The following is a 27,698-nucleotide window of genomic DNA, read 5'->3' as shown; positions in this document are numbered from 1 at the left end:
CATGGTTAAATTACAATGACTATAAATTCGTGAAAAATAATCAGATTTATATTTAATCAATATTAGTAAAATACTACATTAAAATCCATCATGGAGTAAGCTGTAAAATTGGTAATGGTGAGTTTTAGCTTTTTAGAGCATCTCCAATGGCGGACGTCCGATCGGACATCCGCGACGGGCGACCGGGACGTCCGCCATTGTGGCGTGGCAAGTCGGATACGGACGTCCCGTAAGGACGTCGGATGTCCTCGGACGTGCGGGCGACGGGCGGGTGGAGACATCAAGCAATTGGTAATGGTGAGTTTTAGCTTTTATTGATACTTTTGAATTGTTTATTCTTACACTTGAAAATTTTCGGCTTACTGTATTTGGCAACAATATTCAAATTATCAAATTCGAAAAATTAAAAGTTTCGCTTTATTATGGGTTGATTTATTTCAATATGTACATTACGCGACTAATCTACAAAACTCACTCATTCCACGTACTCCGCCTTTCCTCTCACGTGCCGGGCATCGACTCGACTCAATCACTTCTGCTGACGTGTCCCAAATCGCCATGTCACCATCCCTTGAATCTCCATCGCCACGTGTCCAACTATTAATTGCCTCTCCCTTTATCCATTAAAATTGATTCCTCGCTTCATTTTATCCCCAGGTAAAAAAAGAAAAAATAAAGAGAATTTCTAGAGAGAGAAACTTGGGAGAAAATTCCTAAACAAAAGGGACCTTCTTTCGTTTTCCTTTTTTACGGAGCGGTTTGTATGAGTAGATGGCGACGCCGGGGATACAGAACGGAGGCGTTTCGGTGATAGCTTCCGCGCCGACGGTAGCGCCGGTAGATCCCAACGGCCGGTCGGCGGCGACGTTGAGGCTTTCATCTCCGATTAGGATCTTCCTGTTCTTCCACAAGGCGATTCGAGCAGAGCTGGACGGGCTCCACAGGACTGCCTTGGCTTTGGCGACTAATGGAAGCGGTGGAGACATCAAGCAATTGACGGAGAAGTGTCATTTCTTAAGGTCAATTTACAAGCACCATTGCAATGCCGAGGATGAGGTTTGTGCTGAATTTTTTTCCGTTTTGTTTTTTTGCTGCGTGTTCGAATTGGATGCTGCTTTTTTTCATTTGGCTGAATTTTGTGGACTAAAAAGTTTGCCGTATTATGTATTTGGTTGGGATAACTGGTCTGTATAAGCATTTCTGATGAAAATATCTAAAATTTAGGTCTCTGAGAATTTTTTGTTTAGTTTTATTCAGTGTCCTTTTATATAGTGTTACTTGTTTTCTGTTTAGTAAGAATATTTTTAGCTTCCAATTATGCGAAATGAAGAACTTAAGGCACGATTTGTAGTTCATAATACGTCATGTGTTGTTAAATTAGAAATACAATGAACACAGTCTGGAATTCTGAATCACCTAAGGAGGCAACTAAAAACATGTATATGCGCTTCTTCATCACGCTTTAAATTGTGGTTGCTGATATCTATTTTAAGAAATTTTGTTGCTTAAAAGCAAGTGGGAAAAGTATTTGCTAGCGCAAAACTGTATCTGTTGAACAATGAAATTATGAACATGCCTCTTTAGAGCAGGGGCAATATGCTTGTTGAAGTTTCACATGCTTTCATTATGTTTTGTGCCATAGTACTGAGTACTCATACCTAAGTGAAATAGATTTCTAGGTATGTGAGTACTCATACCAAAGGGAAATAGGTTGATTAGCGATGTTTCTTCAGGAAAAGGTGCTATCTGTCTTAAATCAATGCTTGGTTTACCTATAGCTTTTTCAACAGCAGTTGCAAGGATCAAAGACTAGTTATAGATATTCTCCTTGATTGTACATACAACTGTTTGGAGTTTGCAACCTAACAACTAAACAGTCGTTCATATATTCATGACAGGTTATATTTCCTGCCCTTGACATCCGTGTGAAGAATGTGGCACGTACATATTCCCTCGAGCATGAGGGTGAAAGTGTGCTTTTTGATCAATTATTTACGTTGTTAGGGAATGATATGGAAAATGAGGAAAGCTACAAAAGAGAGTTGGCCTCTTGTACAGGAGCACTTCAAACATCAATTTGTCAGCACATGTCTAAGGAAGAGGAGCAGGTTTAGTTTTGGGTCATCCTTCCTTTTTATTCTCCCTTACCCCCCTTTCCTTGTCTGTCGACTACATAAAATCATGCTTAACCCAAAACATGTATGAATAATCTTAGTAAGTGAAAATATATCTTCAAAGGCTGCACATTGTTGCCTTTGGTCCATTAATGGATCAGCGATAACTCATTTGCATTACCACTGCATCTTAGCTGGAAGATGCCCTTCCTATTTTTTCGTTAAGTGGGAGCTAGATCTCCTGTTGCCGCATTAAACTCAAGATACGCTGGGCTTCTTCACAGAAGTTGCCTATCCTAAGCTTAATTTTTCTGTTGGTTCATGCATTAAAAATGTAGCATATACATAAGTCCAAAATTAAGATATTTATCCCCAGGCTTGAACCGTATTATCCTAGACTACAAATGATATCCTCAATAGTAGAAAAATATTCCTCTGTATTGCTTCCATCATCTTAACCTGATGCATTACTATGTTGTTTTTCTGATGAACAGGTATTCCCCTTACTTAGTGAGAAGTTCTCATTTGAGGAGCAAGCGTCATTAGTTTGGCAGTTCTTGTGTAGCATTCCTGTAAATATGATGGCAGAATTCTTGCCATGGCTTTCGTCATCAATTTCACCAGATGAAAGGCAGGATATGCGTAAATGCTTGCACAGAATAATTCCAGATGAAAGGCTGCTTCAACAGGTTAGATAATTTGATTAGAAACACAAACGGAAAAACTTTCTAGTGTTGTTTTCCTGACTTGCCTTCATGTCATTGAAGATTATTTTTAACTGGATGGATGGGGTAAAGATTTGTAACAAGCGTAAACGTTCCGAGGATGATCCCAGACTGTCCAGTAGCTCTCATGCATCTCCCTCGACTAACGAAAGAGATCTTCTTACATCTGATTGTAGTGCTACTAGATCTTCGCAGTACCATCCAGTGGATGATATACTGCATTGGCATAAAGCTATCCAGAAGGAATTGATTGATATTGCTGAAGCAGCTCGCAGTATAAAGTTCACTGGAGATTTTTCCGATCTATCTGCCTTCAACAGAAGGCTTCAATTTATAGCTGAAGTCTGTATTTTCCACAGGTATTATTTTTCCTATCTTTTAAATAAGATTTATGCATTCCAAATGGTTTACTCTTGGTACTTCTTTGGACATAGTCCCTGTATTCAACGTCTACTTAAAATTGAATTGCATTTGCTGCAGCATTGCTGAGGACAAAGTTATATTCCCTGCTGTAGAAATGTCATTTGTCGAGGAGCATGCAGAAGAAGAAAGTGAATTTGACAAGTTCCGATGCTTAATAGAAAGTATTGAAAGTGCTGGAGCTAATTCATGTGTTGAATTTTATGCTGAATTATGCTCACAGGCCGATCACATAATGGAGACAGTAAAGAAGCATTTTCTCAACGAGGAAAAACTGGTATGTGATTCGTTCTTGTTTTTTCCTGTTCTATATTCGTTTATGTACTTGTGTATCATTGGCAGAAAGGCCATTTCTCTTATTAGGAAAGAGACAAAGAGTGCTAATCTTGAATTCCATAGTGTGTGTGTAAGATGCACTAATGATGAAGTTTCCTATCATTCATAAAAGACTTGTTTCACACATTTAAATGTTAATGGTACTTCATTTCAGTGCCTCTAGATGTCTCAATGAATTAGATTGCAGGTACTTCCACTTGCAAGGAAGCATTTCAACCCTGAACGTCAGCGTGAACTTCTTTACCAGAGCTTGTGTGTAATGCCACTCAGATTGATTGAGTGCGTCTTACCATGGTTGGTTGGTTCACTGAGTGAAGAGGAAGCTCGGTGCTTTCTTTGTAACATGCACATGGCAGGTATACCTTGGTAGTCCTCTCTTCTTATTATTTGGGATTTCATCATCCAACACTTGTTGCCTTTTATTTTTTCTAAGCAAATGATGTTATTGTGCAGCTCCAGCATCCGACACTGCTTTGGTTACATTGTTTTCTGGCTGGGCATGCAAGGGTTATCCGAGGGAAATCTGTTTGTCTTCTAGTGCAATTGGTTGTTGTCCTGTCAAGGAGATTGAAGAAACACAAGAGCATTCTGCTAGATCTTGCCGTAACTGTGCCTGTGCAAGATCTTTCAGAGCAACATGTGGACAAACATGTGAGAAGACAATTGATCAGGGAAATTTAGTTTGTTCAGTTGAAAATAATTCTTGCAATTTTTCAAAGACAGAATCTCCAAAAGCTTCTAACCAGTCTTGCTGTGTTCCTGGCCTAGGAGTGAATAGCAATAGTCTAGGAATGAGTTCTCTAGCTGCTGCAAAATCTCTACGCTCGTTATCTTTCGGTCCAAGTGCTCCTTCTCTAAACTCTAGTCTTTTTAACTGGGAAACAGATAATAGCTCCACTATTAGAGGACATACATCAAGGCCAATAGATAATATTTTTAAATTTCACAAAGCAATCCGGAAAGATTTGGAATTTCTTGATATTGAGTCCGGAAAACTAGGTGATTGTAATGAAACTTTCCTGAGACAGTTTACTGGTAGATTTCGTCTTTTATGGGGTTTATACAGAGCGCATAGTAACGCAGAGGATGATATTGTATTTCCTGCCTTAGAATCAAAGGAAACTCTTCACAATGTTAGTCATTCTTACACGTTGGACCACAAGCAGGAAGAAGAACTCTTTGAGGATATCTCATCTGCACTAGCAGAGCTCTCCCAACTTCATGAAAATTTGAGTGCAGAAACTACCTCGTGCAATTTATTGGGTTCTTTAAGTTGTATTGATCGTGTAAAAAAGTACAATGAGCTGGCAACAAAAATTCAGGGCATGTGCAAATCCATTAAAGTAACACTGGATCATCATGTTCTGCGTGAAGAGGTTGAACTTTGGCCGTTGTTTGACCGGCATTTTTCTGTAGAGGAACAAGATAAGCTTGTTGGCCGCATTATTGGAACAACAGGGGCTGAGGTGCTTCAGTCAATGCTGCCTTGGGTAACATCTGCTCTTACTCAGGAAGAGCAAAACAAAATGATGAACACATGGAAGCATGCAACTAAGAACACTATGTTCAGCGAATGGCTGGATGAATGGTGGGGAGGGACCCCTGCAGCATCATCAGAGGCATCCACATCAGAAAATAGCATCTCACAAGGTAAATTTTTAAATCAGTCAGTTATTATTTTACGCACTACGTTAATGATTTGATCATTTGCTGCTGCTTCGTTTTTTTTCCCTTTTTTGGTTAGGGTGGGAGGTTTGGGATCTTAACCCTTCTCTTTCTACAAAAAGGAGGAATACAACTAAGCTACAGTGCTTGTGGTTTAAGATTGTGTTTGTTACTAGAAGGATATGTCACCAAATTTCTAGGCTGATCTTCATAAAGCATTGTATGTGTACTTTTTTTCAGAAATTGATGCCCATGAATCTTTGGACCAAAGTGATCATACATTTAAGCCTGGGTGGAAAGATATTTTTCGGATGAACCAAAATGAGCTTGAATCAGAGATACGGAAAGTCTCTCGTGATCCAACCCTTGATCCAAGAAGAAAAGCGTATCTCATTCAAAACCTAATGACCAGGTACCACCATCTTACTAGTATCTGAATGTTTGGTTTTGTTTTAGAATAGTTGTCATTTTGGTTAGCTATCTCAGGACATTAACTTAGGTCACTGTAACTATTGTTTAGTCGGTGGATAGCTTCTCAGCAGAAGTTCTCTCAGTCGAGAAGTAGTAAAGCTGATGATGATAAAGATCTACTTGGACGAACCCCTTCATATCGTGATCCTGAGAAAAAAATCTTTGGATGTGAGCATTATAAAAGAAACTGTAAGCTGCGAGCTGCTTGTTGTGGCAAGCTGTTTGCATGCAGGTTCTGCCATGATGAAGTCAGCGACCATTCAATGGATAGGTACCTCCTAAAAAAAGACTAGGACATTTATACATTGCATCTCTACCATAAGGAAATTCTTAGTATTTTATTATATCTGCAGGAAGGCAACATCTGAGATGTTGTGCATGAGTTGCCTACAAATTCAGCCGGTTGGACCTGTTTGCACTACTCCTTCTTGTAATGGGCTTTCAATGGCGAAGTACTACTGCAGCAGCTGCAAGTTCTTCGATGATGAAAGGTGAGCTTTGATTAGTTTTAGTTTCCTTCTTGCATTCTGTTACATAATATATGTAAATAGGGTTAGTTTACAATTTGTCTTAACTTCCTCCAGGTGGATGGTACATGGAAAAATCTGTTTATAAGTGATATAAAAGGAGTGACTTAATGAGTCTGGTCTATCTTTCTTTCATCTTTATTTGACACCATATATCTGTTTTTTGCATTTCAGGGATGTTTATCATTGTCCATCCTGCAATCTGTGCCGTGTTGGAAAAGGTCTCGGTATAGATTTCTTCCATTGCATGACATGCAATTGTTGCCTTGGGATGAAACTAGTGGACCACAAATGCAGGGAGAAGGGTCTTGAAACCAACTGCCCAATATGCTGTGATTTTTTGTTCACATCAAGTACGGCCGTCAGGGCTCTTCCTTGTGGACATTACATGCATTCTGCTTGTTTCCAGGTCTGTTCTAGATAATTTTTTCTGGTTTTGTTTTCCATTTCTGACAAACAATTGACATTAGCGCATCTACTCATCTCATTATCTCTCATTCACATCCAGGCATATGCATGTACACACTACAGCTGTCCTATTTGCAGCAAGTCAATGGGAGACATGTCGGTGAGGACAAACTCTTCAAATCTAAAGCAATTTTTTGTTTATGCTATTTGTGAAATTGAGTTGAGACAGAGTACAGAATGTAAGTAATGACCAATGACCAATCACCCACAAAATGCACCCAACATATCTATGCACATTTAGCATACTACATACATGTGTGCATTTATGTCGCGAGACTAAGAGGTTGGTGGCCATCGACTATATAATATCTGGTGTTAATACTGCCATCTATATCCCCGTAGTTCCAATAGTCGGTTCTTTTTGAGAAAGTTGCATCCTTGTGCTGTAAACAATCCAAATCACATCACCATTTATTTGCTTTGGGTCAATGTTTCAAGTTAATGTTAGACCACTCAAAGGACACTGAAGTAGAACTATTATATGCCTTCGTGCCACATGTTTTTCCTTATACTCCATAATTTTAGATGGAGTTGAGATTTGGAATGCAGAGATTGGTGTAGTCTGCAGCTCGCATGAACAATCTGTGTGCAATACATGCTTAGTTTGCTATATTTACTAAGAAACCTTTCCTACCAGGTCTACTTTGGAATGCTCGATGCTTTAATGGCGTCGGAGGTGCTCCCCGAAGAATATAGAGATGGGTGTCAGGTGAGCCTCTCTCCCTCCTTTCTCTCTATAAGTCATCATGTTTCGCACGACCAATTGAGACTGTGAACTGTTTCATCTGCAGGACATCTTGTGCAATGATTGCGACAGGAAAGGAACTGCACCATTTCACTGGCTGTATCACAAATGTGGCATCTGTGGTTCGTATAATACAAGAGTAATCAAGGTTGATCGAGATAATTGTTCTACTTAAGTAGAGATTGAATTTATATTCTTCCCAGAATTCATTTCTGTATATTGATGGTTGGTGGTACCCCGTGGGTTAGACCTTCATGTAAATGGTCTCCAATGTCTTTGAACAAAGTTTTGATTTGTTTTTTTCCCTTTCCTTTGAATTTGTCTATACTATATATATACGTGAAATAGCTAGAATTTTACGCCTGATTGTCAATAGCACTTTGCTTGGGTAGATGTCAACATGATCAGAATAAAATGGATAAAGTTCCACTTCAATTTTGATTGCGGTTGGTGTGTTTTGGTTATTGACTTGTTTAGCTTGTTGTGTATGCCGTAGCTTGTCATATTTTTCTTGATTTTTTGACGATTTTTGGGCATTTAGTTGATCAAATCCGAAGTTATTTGCTTGTCTAAAATATATCGCATATTCCCATTAACATGAGCAATTGACATTATACCAAAAATTTATTGACAAAACATTTTTGGTGATTGAATGTTGACTTAATAGTGTTGAGATTTGCTAAAATACAGTGTGTCATCTTACTTATATTCCTTTGTAGGATGCACAACTTAGCTGCTTTAATTCAGAAAGTTGAAAATATTTATGGATCCATGCAATTAGCTTAAGATTTAATCTGATAACTGACAATGATTTTTAGGCGTAGTGTACAGATGCAGAAATTCGATATCAGAATTTGATCAGTGTATCCCAGAAAAATACACATTGTAGGAAACATATGGTTTATGTTGTATAAAATCCCGATTTTTAAATGAACCAAACCAAGGCAATTGCCCATCAGCCCATCCCCAATCCCCACATGACCAATCAGAATTTAAAGTAGATCTTTGTGTAATAAGATGAAACGGAGAAAGCAATCGGAAAAATAATTTAGATACCAGTTATTATTGACCAATTATTTCCTTTCTACAGAAAAAAGCAGTCAATTTCCCTGTTTTGCTAGTATATAGTAGTACTTAAATCATTATTTTATTATACTAGATACGAAAATAATAATGACTGAAAATCTGAATTGGAGCAGAAATTGTAATTTCTTATTCCATGACCACTTGACGCCATCAAACCAGTGACAAAAAATAAAATACAAAAAATGCTTTAAAATCGATTCATCTTCTCCGCCCAAATTCGAAAATCCGAGGTAATTCTTAAAAACCCTTGATTATATCTGTGAATGTTCTTTGAGCTGGAGCTGTTAGCCTTTCGATTTGCTTTTTTGTGCAATTGAAAATTTGTGTGGAATAGATCTTACAGACAGCTAGAATTTCGTACTGCTATTCGTCATTGACAAACCCTTATTTTTTTGTTGATTTAAGCATTTTATTCTGAGAAACGTTTTCAGCGATCCGATGCATTGAATTTAGCAGCTACTCCAGCTCGGTCTCCGATATATTTTGAAATTTGTGAATTTTGATTGCATTTGCTTGCAGATTTGCAGACAAGGTGACTGCTTGTACGTGAAACGCGAGTCCTGATGCATTTGAGGATGTTTTGTGGATGCTGAAATCTCAGTAATTGGGAAAGATTAGAGATAGAGGTGAGCTTCGAAAAGAGGAGAGTATGTCGGGGACAAAAATGGAGGGACCATCTGCATCTGCGTTGCGGAGAGATCCGTATGAGGTGCTTTCTGTTACCAGGGATTCTTCTGATCAGGAAATTAAGACTGCTTACAGAAAGCTTGCACTAAAGTATGTGTTTTGCTAAACCTTTTTACCTGATTCCATCCTCTTATTGTTATCGCAGAAGCATTTACGAATTTAGACAGCTCAGTTGCGCATTTTGTGTCTCTGTAGAATTTCAGCATTATTTTGCTAGAATTTGATAACTTTTGAGTTCTTATTTTAGGGCGATAATTGTATTCTTTTGATACTTGTGGTACTTAATGAATATTGGTTTTGGTTTGGGATTAAGTTGAATATTGATTCAAGGGTTGAAGAAATCTACTGGTATTTAAGGAGATGTTTGGTTATGTTCTCATTTAATGACTGTCATGAGATAATTTGTTTTGATCAAAATAAAATGGATTAAGCTGTCTATTGTTAGTGGGTCTTTTGATCATGCTATCTGATTTGCCTTGATAATTGCTATTTTCATATAATCAGTGGCTAGTATGTGCAAGATGAGTCGAACAGGTCTATTAATATCTTTTATTCTTGTAACTACAATGAGGCATCTGGCCCTTTTTTTAGAAACTACCACACTGCCTGCGTCAACACTATATGTTTTGAAGTTTCCTTAGACTTGTTTCGGAGAAGTTCTTTCTGTTGTCAGGTATCATCCGGATAAGAATGCTAACAACCCTGAAGCTTCAGAGCTTTTCAAGGAGGTTGCGTATTCCTATAGTATTCTGGCTGATCCGGAGAAAAAAAGGCAATATGATAATTCGGGATTTGAGGTACTCTCCTGTCTTCTTGTTAGTTTCTTGATTTTGGATTTTATTCTTTTCTTGGTTGTTAGGGACTTAAGGTTGGTCCCTTTCGTTTATCTTTTCCGGTTTGTTATGTTCGTTGTTTTCATACACAATATCTCTAGCAATCACTTGCTAATTGCTACTCTGTTTATCATGCATGTGGTCCAGATGCATCCATACTATCAAATGCATTCGGTGATTTGAAATAGTATCATGTTTTTACATAACCCATCTAGAACAGAAGTTATATAAGAATTTATATATTTACCCTAATAACTAATTTTGTGTCCTGTGTAATTGATCTTTCTCTTTTACGGCCATTTATGTGAGGGTGTCTTTTAATTTCTGTTGCATCTGATATTGGTGATAATAAGGCCCTTGATGCTGAAGGAATGGACATGGAGATTGATTTGTCAAATCTTGGAACTGTCAACACAATGTTTGCAGCTTTGTTCAGGTTCTATTCTTTTATGAGAATCTGATCTTTTCCTATGATTAACTTTTAAACTCACTATTGCCTACTCATTTGTATAGCAAATTGGGTGTGCCGATCAAGACTGCAATCTCTGCCAATGTTCTTGAAGATGCTTTGAATGGAACGGTTACAGTTAGACCTCTACCTATTGGAAATTCTGTGAGCGGAAAAGTGTGTAACCCTTTACCAGAAAAAAGGCTTAGTCATAATGCTACTCTCTTCTTTCTCCGTCTTTATGTTTATCTAACTGTAATTCTATTGTCCAATGATTTATTAACAGGTTGAAAAACAGTCTGCTCACTTCTTTGGTGTAACTATCAGCGATGAACAAGCAGAGTCAGGAATAGTAGTTAGAGTGACATCTGCTGCCCAAAGCAAATTTAAGGTGCCTTACTTCGAATAACTATGTGCTATTTGCGATGGTCAGGAACTCTTGTTTCTTATATTCTAGATAACCCTTATCTTGTACTCTACTTAACTGGACTTCACTTCATGGTTCATTTTCCTTTCCCTCTAATCAGAGGCTCATTCATTATATCTCAAATTACTGTAATAAGGCTCCACATAATTAAGTTATATCCTATACTTAAAAGAAAAAGCTTTTAAAAAATGATCTCTTTCACTTTTTCACTTTGACGTTCTTATAAATGCATATAGTTCCTTTCTAACTGCTCTGTTACATGTAATTTTCAGCTCCTGTACTTTGAACAAGATGCAAATGGGGGATATGGTTTGGCATTGCAGGTATTTTTACTTCCTGTTCCATGTTTATGATTGTGTTGCTATTTTTTTTTCTCATCCTTATCTTTTTCAGTTGATGGATTTCAAAATTTACCATCTTGGTGATTAATGCTCTTCTATCAAACTTAAAAAATCAAGGCTGCTTAAGATGATTTTCATTAGTTTCTTAAGGTTTTCTATGGGGAAGCTTTAATCTTTTGTCTTATATTTCATAAACCGACTATGATTATTGTCATTTGAGCTCTATCTTAAAACAATAATTTGATAAAAATGACTTCCTAATGGAGAAGCATAACACCTTTTGATGACTTGTACGGTGTATTACTGTTAATACAGGAAGATAGTGAGAAGGCAGGCAAGGCTACATCGGCTGGAATGTACTTCTTGCATTTTCAAGTGTATAGGATGGATTCAACTATAAATGCGGTGTGTACACTCTCTGTTCTGTTAACCTAGGGCGCATATTCTATCATTTCTTTGATGAGTACTTCTTGGTCATGTAGTTGGCAATGGCTAAGGACCCAGAAGCTGCTTTCTTTAAAAGACTCGAAGGCCTTCAACCTTGTGAGGTCTCGGAACTCAAAGCTGGCACTCACATATTTGCTATATATGGTCAGAACTACTTATGGCATCTTGTTTGTTTTTCTTGGCATATGAATCTGAACACTGATGTTTGCTTTATATAGAAAATATGAACTCATTAGGAATTATGTTTTGTGTGGTTCCTGCAGGAGATAACTTTTTCAAACCTGCTACATATACTATCGAGGCCCTTTGTGCAAAGACATACGAGGATACAACACATAAGCTTCAGGATATTGAAGCACAAATTTTGAGGAAGAGAAACGAGTTAAGGCAATTTGAGACAGAATATAGGAAGGTATTTCTACGTTCCTGTTTATAATAATTTTGTACGGAGTAGTAAGGAGTTGTGGATGCATTTCTTAACACAACCACTCACCCTCTTCATTTTTCAGGCACTGGCAAGATTTCAAGAAGTGACTAATAGATATACTCAGGAAAAGCAGTCTGTAAGTTTGCATTTCGAGATTCCTTCATAAGTCCTACTGTATTTCTTTTCTGGCTAAGTTCGATGGGAAGAGTATTAGTGAGCCTTTTTGTAATTAATCTGCCTTTGAGATTTTGCTTATGATCTTTGAGCTGTGCGGCGTGGATGCTGATATGTGGGGGTTGGGATAAAGGGTGTTCCGTCAGTTTCTTGAAAACTAAGTGGCAATGTTCTGAAGCCTTATTATTTTTATTTGAACAAAATTGGAATTGGACCACTGCCCTTTGATGCTAAAAAATAGAAGAGGGACCTCTGAGATCCATTTTCAGTGTTTGTATTGGACCACTGCCCTTTGATGCTTGGTTCAGTGCATTACATAATGTGATTTCTGCTATCTGGGAACACATCTGTTTCAGTAGGAGTAGTTGAGCCGTTTTGACCCCAAATTTGTGCTCTACTTTACCTCTCAATCTTTCTTTCATATTCTCTCAATTAAGCGAGAGCCATATTAGTTAATTGGTACCATGGCTTATAATTTAGTTGCTGACTTATCAAGTCAACCTTTTTTGTTTGTGTTTTTTTTTTTGTTCTCACCATTCATGGTATTTGCTTCAACAGGTTGATGAGCTGTTAAAACAGAGAGACAGCATCCACTCTTCTTTTACCATATCAAGGACTGTTTCTCTCCCAGGGAATGCACATTTTAGCAATGGAAGTAGCAGCAAACCAGGGGAGGATTATAACTCCGAGAGTCCTGGGGAAGAAGGCAGTTCAGATTCAAAGGATAAATCTTCAAAGAAGAAATGGTTCAACCTTAATCTCAAAGGATCCGACAAAAAGTGAATGGTGATGGAGCTACCTGCTTTCCAAGGTTTGAAGTTCGTTCTTTCCTTCATATTTTTATGTGTGGCAGTTTTCTGTCTATATAAGGCTCGGCCCGTATTATTTGGTGGAGTTACATGCTATTCTTGAGGATGTTCCATTATGGTTGGTCTGTCATATTATTGCTGTAAAATGTATGTAATCAGGTCTCTATTCATGGAGCTGTTCGTTGCCCGATGTTGAGCTGGGATAGTTGGTAGAATAGTCGAAGGAAATTGATTTATATCTGTTCTGGTTTCACTGCAACAGTAATTTTGTTTGTAACTCAATTCTTTATCTTTTTTCAGTTGCATTGTCACAAGGGTTTTTCAGATATTATACTTGTCGCAGGAGGCTATTGAATTCTTGGATTAAATTATCAAAATCCAAATACAGAATTATGTTCATTTTAGGCCTTTTTTTGTTTAAGAGTCGTGTGATTCTTAAAAGTGCCTTCATCATATTTTAAGTTACTGCTACTCATTCACCGTCTTCAAATCTTGAAAAATTGTGCTTTAACATAGCCTTTAGAGATCGAGATACATAATTTTGTTTATTACTGCAGTATGGATGGTGACTAGATTTTCAACTTTTTCTTCAATCTTTCATGTTTTTTGTTTTGTTTTTTTCATCCAATCTTTCGTGTTAATTGTAGTATTGTACCATATTTTCTGCATTTTGTTGTTCTTTGCTATCGTTCTTTTCCCTTTAAAGATTAGATGTATCTGTTATATGTATATTAATTTGGGCTTTGAGGAACTTGGCTTACCAGATTGTCTTAAACCGGCCTAATATAGAGTCATACCCATAGCTTTGAAGTTTGATGTTAAATTATTATTTGTATAAATTTGATACTGGGATTTGTTTTTAGTGTGTACTTGTTGAAAATTGCAAACTTGTAGTGTTAAATATACCAATAAAAATTATCACATGAAACTATAAGAGGGAATCGGAAATGGAATTATTAATTCTACATTCTTGCTAGTTGATAGGCTTAATTGAAGTATTAAAATGAGATAAACCGGTCTGAGATTGGAAGGCCTTTTTAAGCTATACAGTACACCCTCTGTCCCCAAAAATAAACAACATTTAAAATGATATATGTTTTAATACATAATTGACAAAGTAAGAGAGAGATAAAAAAACTTAAATGAAATTAATCTATTATTAAAGGACATCCAAAAATGGCAAATGTGATTTATTTTTAAGGAATGGATGAAGTATTTCCCATACGTAGCACAGACTATTATAACATCTCGTGGTGGATAAATGCCCACAAACCCATTAAATAAATTAATCAGCTATTTAACATGAATTACAAGAACGGAAAGGGCAGGAAACTTGCTATTTTGACTTAATTTGAGAGTGCGTTAATGATAATATATCTATGTAGACACAAATTGCATCCCACTTGCAACTTCGGTAGTCCAACTAATTGATTGCCTCCAAAGTTTAGAAAAAAAAAAAGAATGATTATTTAAGGTTCTTTCTTAAAGAAATAGGTAATCATCATGTTCTGCAGAGCATTTTGTAAGTAATAATCTAATTATGTATGTCATGATGCTGCTCACGTAGCTAGAGATGAATAGATGGTAACATTATTTTGTCCTCTACAATTCTAAACTGCCCAATTAGCTCCAATCAAGGAACATTTTTAATTTAAAATGATATGTGCAACTGTCAATGTGTTGCGTTTAGATCTAATGTGGTGTTTATGTTGCCGTATAAATGTCCATTTATTACCAACCATAAGCCAATTTTGTTTGTCTTATTACAAGCCACCCCCACCCACAAAACACTTTTAATATCTTGGTTCACGAGACTTTCTAATGATTATTTAATTAAGAAAAGCTCAAATATTGGAGTTCACTATCAATGTCTTAAAATATACTAGTAGACATTCTTGACTGTAATTTAGGCTTAGGCTTTGTTAGTAGACTATTAATTAAGTATATAATTGTTTTAAGTGTTGACATGTATATTAAACTATAACAAGGGATAGAGTCCCATCACATGACTTAAAGCAAACTCCACAATCCCACAACTTTATTGAACTATTAATATTAAAGTAGGTGAGTATCACTTGGAATACTCATTTGGAGGGAGTCATCACTCCTATATATATAGCACATATATGTGTTTCTACTATATGTTTCAGTCTCATTCAAATATGCTTGTTACGTGTGTAATATTGACATAATTTGATAAAAAGATAAAACAATGGATTTCCACATATTCTATTTGATTCAGCCCCACATAAATAAATGGTTTAATTATGCTTGTGAGCATATCCATAAAAGGTGATTACATTGGAAACTAAGTCTCGTATCATCTTTTCTTTTGTTTGGATCTATCAAAGTCATGGCTGTAGAAAGGGAACAAAGATGACTAGAAAAGTTAATGGGGGTTGTATTATTATGATAGGATTGTGTCTGAAATAATCTTTTATTGATATTGATTGAATAAGCTTCTATAGTCTTGACAAACACATTTAGTGGGCCATAATCACGATTTAGGCAATCTCACATAATAATTATCTCGATTTTACTTCAATCAACACCAAGAAAATAGCATGATTAAGGTCCTTTAAAAGCATTTTCTAATCGGTGGTGGAAACCATTCAGGAAAGCCCCTCATCATGTTTAATTATTAATCAACAAGCTTGTGAAGAAGTTGATTGGACAAGCTTGCTAGCTTTTATTCAAACACTGATCAATATTTAAGTTTTGAAACCATAATTTTTTTACCGAAAAGTATGGTTCTGTATTTTTACACTAAATATTTCTACCAAATCTCAATCCTCTCTATTAAAATTCAACCATATCTTACTGCGTAGCTAGGTAGACCCTATATCAATCTTAGGGTTGGAATATAATTAATCAAATAACAATGATTGATGCTATGTGACAATCAAATTTAATTAATTATAACGATCAATGATAATTTTGATTACAACCCCATATATATACACAAATGTGCAAATGGATATGATATGCGTAACTCATCGAATTTAAACGAAAAAAATACTTTATATTGTGCTTATGATTATAATAAATGAAATATTATTTATATCGGCACAGTACATCTAAATCTGAAATTGTTTGATCAATAACATGTTTTTCCCCAGCTACAACAATGGGGCGGTCATGTGCTTATATTTTGTCTAATAACCTTGAATATTTTTTAGCCTTTTTGTCTTATTATACTATGATTCATTATTAAATGTTGCAGAATTTTAGTTGGGCCGATTCCTTGTTTCACCTCAAGACTAAATTTTCTTAATGCTATATAAACCATAGTAAATCCACTTTTAATAAAATATAAAAAACAAAGTAAAAGTATATGGCTTTGGGCTATAGCTTTAGATAATTAGGTCCGCCACCATATCTATATATTGTACTAGCAAGAAATTGAATTCAAAGTGACAAGATTTGTAGTCTAGATTCTCTATTTTTTGAATTGGAAAATTGGTAGTAGTATCTTTCTTTTCTTGAAATTTTCACACCATGCACCTAAGTAAAAACATTAAAATTATGTATTTAGTTGAATCATCTGCAGGTTCACGAAACTTTAATTAGAGAATGCCCAAAAAAATAAGTATCCTAATCCAGGCAAAATCTTGCTAGGGTAGAATAGGGAATGCCAAAAAAAAATCACTATATATATAGTTCTATGTTATATCCATGTACGTATTAGCTAATGTCATAAAGTCTAAACCAAATATTAAAAATAGTAAGAGCTGGTAAAGCATCACGAGAGTGAGATATAAATTAACACTACACGATTTCTGTAACTTTCAAATTTTGTGAAAAAAGATTCGAGTTTCAAGCAATTCTTGAAATTCTAAACAAACTTGTATATGCAGACTTCCTAATTAAGTTGATTGTCTTTAGTTATAGATTTGCCCATGTCAAACCAACTTATTGAGCCCCACTAGAAGAAGTGATCGATAGTTAATTAGGGTTTCCTCGCTAATACTTCCATTCCACTTAATTCGATGACAAGTTAATTATATCTATATCTATATATATATATATATTTAAGAAATATTTTTCTATTATGGATTCCAAACTATAATTACTACTGTAATGTATTGCCACAAAACTTCCCAACTATGTTTTATAATTCAGTAATACACTTGATCTCTTTAATTATACTCTATTTGTGATCGAATTCTGATTTGGATTAGCTTAGCTGGTGATGGGACAAAAAGCAAGTGACCCTTTTTGTTTATGTCTCTGCATTTTCTTCTAATTATTTGTATTCTAACGAATTAAATAAAATCAAATTCATTGCTCTTGGACCAAACTGAGTAACTGATTTATTTCTGCACGGTATGATAAAATGATGAATAAATATAGTGTGACATACGTCATCCAATTTTACATTGATAAATTTAATAATTTTAGCAAATAAAATTCTAAAAACGAATAAATTTTAACTCATATGTTTAATTCGAAAAAGTTTCGTCCTAACCTTTTGAATAAAGGAAGCTTGCCTAGAACCAAAAACAGCCGAATACACAATTTACTTTTCAATCATGCTCAGGGGCGGACGCATAAATAAATATTACTAGGAGCTGAGATTTCTAAATTTTATTTCAAATTATATTTTAGGGTGTTTTAGATTATTTATAAATCGAAAATTAACATACCCTAAATATTAGTACCACATGCAATGAATGCAAAGGTTATTCTTATATTTATCCACTAGCTTTGACTATGTAGTGACAGTTTATATCGAATTTAAAAATTATACTCTCTCCATAAATGAGCAAATTTCCGTGTTTTTAATTAGGAGTATTAAGAAAAATGTGTAAAAATCCTACTTTTATATACTCCACTTTAGTTTTATAATATAGTAGTAATAAACATGAGTGGAATCATGAGTTAATGTAATAAAAAAATCATTTACTAAAAATAGGTAAAATTCAACGAGAAATTTAATGTCGTACAATACATACTAAAATAACAATGAAACTCGAGTAGCCCAACTCACTAACTTTGTGCTTGTTTCTTGAAGATACATTACTTAAGTTACTTAGTAACAATAGATTATAGATATCTAATGTTTTATTTATAATGTTTTTAAATATGTGTTTGTTTGTGTGTAAATTTGTACACATTTTTCTCTTTCTCTCATGATGTAGTTAGTAAGATTCTTGGAGATTTTTCACATTGAAAGCAAAGCTTTAAACTTTCAACAACGTCAATCACGCAAACATCCCCAACAATAATTCATCACCACCACGTAATGCTGCGGTGGGCTCCACTTAACATGCAGTTAAAACATCTTATCGAAATTCATACCACAAATGGTTATATATAAATTCGTTGTATGTGGAATAGGTCTTACTTTTCTCTCATTGTGTCGGTATCAAATTGTAATTTCAACTAAGATTACTCTATTTAGTTGGAAAAGTGTGAAGTTTGGAATTTGAACACAAATCGTACGAAGATTTTATATTAATGTAATAATATAAGATCAGACAACTACAAAAGTCCCGACATTAACTACACAATTTTTTAGTTGGTATAAATACTAGAATGTTGAACGACTAATCCTCAAGTAGAAATATTATATAGGAGTATATAATATTCCCTCCATCACAGTTTAAGAGTTCTGTTTTGTCATTTCCGTCCGTCTCAATTTAAGAGTTCCATTTAGAATTTACTATATTTGGACCTAAAATTCAATCTCATTGCTGATGAAATTTACACTCAAATGCCATTATTTTCATAAAAATAAAACAAAAGAAACATATTTTGCATACAAAAAGTCAAAAGGGTCTCACTTTCCACTACACCACTTCAATTATTATACACTCTAACAATTTCTTAAAACCTATGCTCTAACTAAATTGCACTCTTAAACTGGGACGGAGAGAGTAAACTATAGTCTTGTATACTCAATCTTAATTAACAATTAAAGCCCCAAAAAACCAATCATAGAAAATTACGATGCGAATATGTAGCTAGGGTGTGAATGATGATATATCTGGTGTCCAAAGTCTAATTAAATGCAAATTTGCCACTTAATTTTCTAACAAATTCTGGTATACTGTCATAATAAGTGGTGTACGACAAGAAAATTAAAGCATAATTTCTTATCCATATATCTTTAAGAAGTTAAGGTCAAGGACAAGGATGGCATCAAGTAAAAGTTAGGTAAATACCACATAAATTTAACTAATGAAGTTTGGTAACTGAGATTATATGTAGTATGATGAAATTTCAATAATAAAATACTCGAAAGCATTAATGCTCAAAGCTGGCTAAGAGCATCGGATGCTCTTAGGGAGAGGGTAAATGGAGAGGTAAAGAGAAATACATATCATATTTACCTCTTCTTTATAAAATTTCATGCTCTAATGGAAAAGTTATTTGAGGAGGTATTATACCTTCTTTCATTTTGAGAAGGTATTTTTACCTCTTTTTGATAGAAAATGTATATAGTTAGTTATTTTGTTTACTTTTTTTAATTTACCTTCTTTCCTTGAAATCCATTACTTTATAAGAAGGTATAATAACTTTTTAGAAGGTAAATGAGAAATATATCTTTCCCCTTTGGAGATGCTCTGAGCAGTGCTATATTTGTGCATCGAAACAGTAATTTCGACTTTTGATATCTTGTGCATTACCAAATCTTGCAATTTAATGAACCTATCACCTATGTGTTTTTATGTTGGACTTTCAATGATGCATTTGATGCAAATTATGAATGATTATAATCAGGGTAAAGCTATCTTGTCATAGGAATAGATTTGTAATTTAAGATGAGTAAAATAATAGATTGAAGTAGGTCCACTAATCCAATTGCATATATATGATCGGTTGCAGGATTTAATTTCTACCTTTGATATCTTGTGCCATGAATAATTGAATATGTTCAGTTGGTAGCAATAAAAAGGTAGCCATGTATAACTCGAAAACAAGGGGTAAACTCAATCATTTGATAGCTCAACTATCCTGCAACGGTCACATGCACCACATTCTTCACCCCAGTCCCCACTCACTATAGCTAATAATCAAGGCTCCACAAATTAATATTCTACGGATTACTATTTTTAAATATCTCAGCATTTGTAAGTATGTCTTGAATCTGGATAGAATTATGTTCCCGAATTGGAATAAGATTCTATGTATTGTTTCCGAATTAGGATAGGATTCTCATATGTGCCTATATATATGGTAGTAGGGTACATAATTCTGAAAGCTGTAGCTTCAATCTGTAGCCATGTAATCCGTAGCCATGTAATCTGTAGCCACAATCCGAAAACAATCTGAATAAAATCTGTTCACCGTTCTTACCCATGGATGTAGCTAATTTGGTGAACCACGTAAATCCGTGTCTCTTTACGTTTCTGTTTGTCTCGATTACACAATTACTCTATTCTGTCACAACAAATTGGTATCAGAGCCTGGTTTTCAGACTAGGGTTTTGAATTCCGCATCTGTTAGGATTTTTGTGTTAATCGATCAGGATGTCTGCTCTGAACGTGAAGGTCGACAAATTCACTAGGAGAAGTCTGTTCGTCTGGCATTGTAATGATGCGTCTGCAAGGTGAATTCAGTTTATAGCAAATCTGAGGCAAGGAAGGAGAAGTCTGTTTATCTGGCATTGTAATGATGCATCTGCAAGGGAGAATTCAAGTCAAGGTGGAGATTTGTTAGTATGCCTTGAATCTGGATAGGATTATGTTTCCGAATTGGGATAGGATTCTATGTTATGTTTCTGAATTAGGATATGATTCTCATATGTGCCTATATATATGGTAGTAGGGTATGTAAGCGGTAGCTTCAATCTGTAGCCATGTAATCCGTAGCCATGTAACCTGTAGCCACAATCCGAAAACAATATGAATAAAATCTGTTCACCGTTCCTGCCCGTGGATGTAGCCAATTTGGTGAACTATGTAAATCCGTGTCTCTTTACATTTCTGTTTGTCTCGATTACACAATTACTCTATTCTGTCACAACAGCATTATAGTTCTCTTTTAATTTCCTAAGATAAAACAAGAGTTCATTTTAGACGTTTGCTTATGGGGAAAACCCTATTACTAGAAACAATGATAATAGTTATGCATAATTAATTGACATCGACATAGTGATGAATTTATACTCTCCATGTCCTACAAGAATATGCACTCTTTCCTTTTTAGTTCGTCCCATAAGAATATGCACTTTCTAATTTTAGAAACTATCTTCTATTTAATAAGGTGAGACTCATTCTGCACTAATAATACTTTATTTACTTTACCAATTTTACATTAAAATCTGTGCCGAACTCAAAGCGTATATTCCTTGGGGACAGATGGAGTAGTAATTAGAAGGCTTTTTTTTTAACCTTTTCTGTTTTTTTTTTGCCATAAGTGATAAGATATATAGTACGAATTATTATTTTTAAAAATTTGACTTGCGTTTGAATTTTGTTGACCGATAAATTGATCTCCCCAATCCTAGAAAACCCAAAATATCTTTAAAAACTCTTCAAATATCTTTCTAATGGCACATCAATCCAAATCAATTTGTAATAATTCATACTATATTTATAGGGCTCATTCGGTTTGAAGACTATAGTGTCTCATGATTGAATATATATTAGGTTTAGTTTATGAGATTAAATCTCATAATTAATTAATCTTAAATAGATAATTATATGATAATATCATAGTCATCCACTTCAATTAAATAATTGCATGACTTAATCTTATGGATAATATTTGCATGACTTAATATTATATGGATGATCATATGTTACTGAATTATATCAATCCATACACGATTAATCATAAAAAGCATAACCCCTAATTAAAAAGAAAAGGGCAGTTGGGTAACTTGTGTTGATAATGTGAAGAAGAGAATGAGAAACTCGGAAAAAAAATTGATGTTGATCGATCGAGCGACAAATGCAATCCATTGGGTCCCTTATAGCGTTCCCATTTTCACTTCACTTTCTTCTCCCTAGTTATGTCCGCAACCATCTCTCTCTCTCTCTCTCTCACACACATGAATTTACTTGTATAGATACCCCACTCATGCAAGAATCTCCTTATAAAACCAAACCAAACCAAACCCCTCGTTTCTCCAAACTCTACTTCTCTCACTTAACCATAAATACAATTGTATGTATGCATAGCATGGCGGATGTTGACTACCAAAACAAGCCATGCAACAACGCGCCCTTAAAACTCTTCGGCTTCCACGTCACCGAAGAAGATCAAGAGGACTCTAGGAAGGCCCCGGGGTCCACAGACCCCGGGGGCGTCTCGGCAGCAGACGGCCGCAAATACGAGTGCCAATACTGCTGCCGCGAGTTCGCCAACTCGCAGGCCCTCGGCGGCCACCAAAACGCCCACAAAAAGGAGCGGCAGCAGCTCAAGCGCGACCAAATGCTCGCCACGCGCACCGCTGGCGCCTCCTACCTCCGAAACCCCATCATCTCCGCCTTCTCCTCTCCCTCCCACCTCCTCCCCGCCTCCTCCGCCGCCTGGGTCTACGCCCCCCGCCCCCCGCCCCCCTTCCACGTGTCGCACGGCTGCTTCTTCTCCCCCTCCGCCACCGGCCGGGCCCCACTGGACTCCACTATTGGGCCTTCCCAGCCCCTTATGGCCCACGATGGGAGGCTGGATGGGCCTTCGCTGCGTAGATTTTCCAGTGATGGGCCCAGTTTCGACGACGCGTTTGGGCTGGATCTCCATCTCAGCTTGGCTCCAGCCGAGCCGTGACTATGGAGCGGATATTCCGTACAATTTTTTTTTTATTTTTCTTCGCATACATTGATTATTTCTGTAATTCGGAAATTATGGGTCCAGCATTGTAGAGTATGACACTCGAATTGGATGGATGTACATACGTTGTATGACTAGCTAGAATTATTATGGTTTTTGATGTGTTGAATAAATAGTAAAAGAAGACACGGCACAATGATTTTCATGATCTAGACAAGATTAGTAACCACTTCACTAAGATGTTAGCCCCACAAAGTGAAACTCTTCGAGTTTAGTCATGATTGACATCATTACTATTTTAGACTTATTTATTTCCACATAGAAAAACAGTGTAGGGTTTTCAAGCTTTAATTATGCAAAGATTAAGCCAAATTTAGTTTATCTCTATGTTTCCTTATTCGTCAAGTTTAATTAAACAAGAGTACCATATATCGAAATTTAAGTAGATTTAGGTAGTATATGGGATGAGAGTGTTAATTAAAATTGTAGGGATCAGACAAGTCCGGGTTCACTATTTACCGAGACCTCTTTGTTCTTATACAAGAGAGTTCAGTCAAACTCTCACCCACGCGGCTGATTTACAAAGGAAAACTAGCTACGATACAAGTCACAATATTTAGCTATTACACAAGAATCCAGCAATCCTTGACAGGATACCACTGGACCACCAAGGAACCTGCACACTTAACACACACGTTAGCAACACAACAAGGATCCTCTCGGATCTTAAGAGTAAAGCAAACAAGTAAGCAGGAAACACAAGAAACACAAAGAACCCGAATAGATCTTAGCAATGGCCCAGCCACCCGCTAATAGTACGAATATTCTCCAGAAACCAGATCCAAGGGAGCACCGTTGAATCCACCAGTGATTCACCTCACACAACAGATATCAACCCCAACCAACTCCACCATGCCAGATCTGAAACCTCTCGAACACAGACTCACAGAAAACCCTCACACACAAAACCATAGTTTCACCAACACCACAGCAACCGAAGCAGTTGCCTTCTCCAACACTCACACAAGATCAATCACTCAAATAACCGTGAAAGATCACAGAGAAACAACGGAGACTCATCGGTGAAGCAGAAGAGAAGAGAGGATTTCAACAGTCAAGAGAGAGTAGAGAGAAAGAGAGAGTGTTTCGAATGTCAAGAGGCAGAGAGGAGAGGCATGGGTGTATATCATCTGGGCATTGGGCTAGGGCAACCACCGGCCTAATTCCATCTGAGCCTCATTTAATCACAGCCCAAATAATAGTCCACAACCCAAATATCCTAACAAAAATATTTGAAGATCTTACTGGATCCACACATTCGAGTAATTTAGTAATGTGGACGGCTTAATTAAATAAGTTGATTATTTGAACAACTAGTTGATACTCCATTTGAGAAGGAAAAAAAAGGTCAGATTTAGTTGGGAAAGAACGGACACCCATAAAAGTATGTAGTACTACTATGTAGATAGGTGTGAGAAGCCAATGAAATGTGAATTTAAGGAAGCTTACGTGTAACCACGAAAACAAGTTAATGCATTTCAAGAATGAAGCACCTAAAAGTCTAATCTGTCTGCCCCACTTATTTTTTTTCTAATTATTTTTTAGTAAAAATGAAGGGAAAATTGTTAAAATGACACCTTCGTTTCGGTGCAAAGTACTACTCCACAAGCTTTTAGAAATTGTTGGTGTGCCGTAAGTCGGTGCTTTCGCACTGCATGCTCTAGATTCATGTTGGCTTTAATTTTTTTTAATTTCTTTTTGAAATCAGTCTGTCTCACTCAAGATGTCTACATTATTGAGCGCCACGAGATTTTAGAAGGAATTATTAAATAGAGTAAATAGAGAGAAAATTATATTAAATATTTTAATAAGGAGAGATGAATTTGTTTCTAAGTATAGACAATGGAAATCTTAGAACCTTCTTTTTAGTTTTTTGATGTGGTCCTCGGTTAACCGAGAATCGGGAACCGTTTCCCACCCCTATATATAGTGGTCCAAGAACATCAATTTCTCATGCATATATAGAGTAAACAATATTGTTTACTATATACTCTATAGTGTAAATGTTGTTTACTCTATATATCTGTACAAGCAAACACACACATGATATAGTATAAATATTAATGTTATGCGTATATTATATGGGAGCATCATCATTTAACATCGTTCACATTTAATCTATATTAACATTATCTCTGCTTTGTACGGAGTATATAATTCGAAAAAACTGTATAAAAATAGCATTATCTGTTTTGTTTAATATCTTGAATTTGATCCTAATATACCTTAAATTATTATTGACATTGCTAAATTTATAAATGATTTAATAATCGAAAATCGATTTATTCATTTTCTCTACATCAAATAATTGAATGAAGAACAAACCGAGCTTCTTCTTTTTTTAACGTAATTTGTAAAATTAATAGTGTCACTAATAAATTTTATATTATTAAAATCAAATTAAGTGTATACAACTAAACAAGAATAAATAATATTGATGTGGTCTAAACAAGAGAATTGTGTAAGGATGATGTTCACAAAATTTATGGATAACATAATTAACATTATATAATGCTAATATGGTTGAGTAGTAATGAGAATAAGTAGGGACATGATTAGATTTGAATTTATTTTAAGGGGATTATAAGAGAATACTCCATTCGTCCTAAAAAAAATAGACTATTTTTATCATTTTGAACCGTTCCTTAAAATTAGACAAAGTCTAAATATGAAATTTTTAAAACTAATTTCACGCCACTATAATGCGAATATTCTCATAATCCACTAACACTACTTGTAATATCTTTTCTCTTTCTTACTTTTTCCCTCATATTTCTCTTACTTACCATTGACAAATTTGTCTAAGATTTGAAATTATTGTAAGGGGACTACAAGAGAATATTATATATATAGCAATTATTTAGAAGGGATTTGCTTAGATTGTATGCCTTTTTTCATGTCTTTTTAAAAGATTTTCGTATGACAATTAATGAGTCAATCTTGGTGAAAAAGCAGCACAACACAATCTGATATTCGTGAAGACTTGTTGACTTGGGAAATTGTTTATGTGATGATTTAGAGACATAATGTCTCCAAGCCATAATACCCTTATGTCACTTTGCCATAAGCCAAATTATTATATAGACTAATATACCCTTATTATAAATTATAAAAGGCAAGGCAATTCATTTGCTATATCATTTATCTAAGTAATCAATCAAATTCATATCAAAAGTAAACTCACCATATTACACTCTTTTATCAAAATATACTCAATCATCTAAATATACTAATCAAAACTAACGAGATTGAACAATTGCATAAATCTCAAATATATTAATTTCTCAACCAAAACTAATGAGATTGAACAATTGCATAAATCTCAAATATATTAAATTCTCACTCCATAAATCATAAAAATGACTACATGCATATACATATTTAATTTCTTAGTATTATCATCCAACGAAATACTAATAATCATTCGAATTAAATTATTTTATTAGTATTAAATAATTACTAAAATTCTAAGTCATAAAAATGACTACATGTGTATACACACTTAATTTTTAATTGTTATCATCCAACGAAATAGTAATAATTATTCACATCAAATTATTTTCTTAGTGGTATTAAATAATTATTAAAATTCTAAGTCGTAAAAATGACTACATAAACATACATACTTAATTTCTTAGTCTTAGTAATAGTCATTCGCATCAAATTATACTATTAGTATTAAATAATTATTAATATTCTAAGTCTTAAAAATGACGACATGCACATACATACTTAATTTCTTAGTATTATCATCCAACGGAATAGTTATAGTCATTCGCATCAAATTATTTTATTAGTACTCCATTAAATAATTATTTTTTAAATAAAGTATTAAATAATTATTAAAATTCTAAATTATAAAAACAACTACCATGTACATACACTTCATTTTTAATTGTTATCATCTAACGAAATAATAATAGTCATTCGTATCAAATTATTTTATTAGTTGTACTATAAAATAACTATTAAAATTCTTAGTCATAAAAATGACTACATGCATATACATACTTAATTTCTTAGTGTTATCGTCCAACGAAATAGTAATAGTCATTCACATCTAATTATTTTATTAGTACTAAATAATTATTAAAATTCTAATTCATAAAAATGACTACATGCATATACATACTTAATTGCTTAGTGTTATTGCCCAATGTAATAGTAATAATCATTCGCATCTAATTATTTTATATTTTATTAGTATTAAATAATTATTAAAATTCCAAGTCATAAAAATGACTACATGTGTATATACACTTGATTTCTAATTGTTATCATCCAAAGAAGTAGTATATTATTCGCATCAAATTATTTTATTTGTAGTATTAAATAATTATTAAAATTCTGAATCATAAATATAACTATATATATATATGGATGTGATCATATGATAACCCATATTTATGGTGATAACCTAATAACCTATCGTTCTATGGACGAAATATATCATTTTATAAAACAGAATAGCATTTTATGGATTAAAAGTATCATTTTATAAAACAGAATATCATTTTATGGATTAAAAGTATCATTTTATGCAAGTATCATTTTATGCATGCTGAAAAAATATCATTTTATAGTGTATAAATATCAATTTTAGTAAAAATGATATTTTTGACCCATAAAATGATAGGTTATTAGGTTATCACCATAAATATGGTTATCATTTTAACGCACTCATATATATATATATATATATAGGATTGTGATCAAGATAGAACCATTCTTAAACGTAGAACCATTCTTAAACGTAGAACAAATG

The 27,698-nt window shown here is 34.7% G+C and overlaps 3 protein-coding genes across 5 annotated transcripts; all 3 read left to right on the top strand.

Moving 5' to 3' along the window:
- The first annotated feature begins 649 nt into the window (after nt 1-649).
- Nucleotides 650-7,906, top strand: LOC121752063 (zinc finger protein BRUTUS-like). The gene is made up of 14 exons (XM_042146944.1): nt 650-1,056; nt 1,899-2,108; nt 2,609-2,803; nt 2,882-3,198; nt 3,320-3,536; nt 3,783-3,951; nt 4,049-5,245; nt 5,501-5,672; nt 5,781-6,002; nt 6,085-6,222; nt 6,433-6,667; nt 6,767-6,826; nt 7,364-7,435; nt 7,518-7,906. The coding sequence occupies exons 1-14, from the start codon at nt 772-774 to the stop codon at nt 7,644-7,646; spliced, it is 3,618 nt and encodes a 1,205-aa protein (XP_042002878.1). The 5' UTR covers nt 650-771; the 3' UTR covers nt 7,647-7,906.
- Nucleotides 7,907-8,626: 720 nt separating this feature from the next.
- Nucleotides 8,627-13,554, top strand: LOC121750329 (chaperone protein dnaJ 15-like). Of its 3 annotated transcripts, none has more exons than XM_042144849.1 (13): nt 8,627-8,787; nt 9,077-9,334; nt 9,918-10,041; nt 10,431-10,513; nt 10,591-10,702; nt 10,812-10,916; nt 11,225-11,275; nt 11,609-11,698; nt 11,776-11,884; nt 12,004-12,152; nt 12,250-12,303; nt 12,900-13,152; nt 13,451-13,554. In XM_042144849.1, the coding sequence occupies exons 2-12, from the start codon at nt 9,207-9,209 to the stop codon at nt 13,122-13,124; spliced, it is 1,230 nt and encodes a 409-aa protein (XP_042000783.1). In that variant the 5' UTR covers nt 8,627-8,787; nt 9,077-9,206; the 3' UTR covers nt 13,125-13,152; nt 13,451-13,554. The 3 variants fall into 3 exon arrangements, with proteins under 3 accessions (XP_042000783.1, XP_042000782.1, XP_042000781.1); XM_042144848.1 differs by having other exon boundaries at nt 13,310-13,554; XM_042144847.1 differs by having other exon boundaries at nt 12,900-13,554.
- An 8,409-nt stretch (nt 13,555-21,963) lies between these two features.
- On the top strand, nt 21,964-23,085 carry LOC121751190 (zinc finger protein GIS3-like). Its single transcript, XM_042145905.1, has one exon. It carries the CDS (start codon nt 22,052-22,054, stop codon nt 22,868-22,870), a length of 819 nt encoding a protein of 272 aa, XP_042001839.1. The 5' UTR covers nt 21,964-22,051; the 3' UTR covers nt 22,871-23,085.
- Nucleotides 23,086-27,698: the final 4,613 nt, after the last annotated feature.

The sequence above is a fragment of the Salvia splendens genome, chromosome 10, assembly GCF_004379255.2.
Source record: "Salvia splendens isolate huo1 chromosome 10, SspV2, whole genome shotgun sequence".
NCBI lineage: Eukaryota > Viridiplantae > Streptophyta > Magnoliopsida > Lamiales > Lamiaceae > Salvia > Salvia splendens.
The sequence above is the reverse complement of the archived record's forward strand: the minus strand, read 5'-3'. Positions and strand labels throughout refer to the sequence as shown.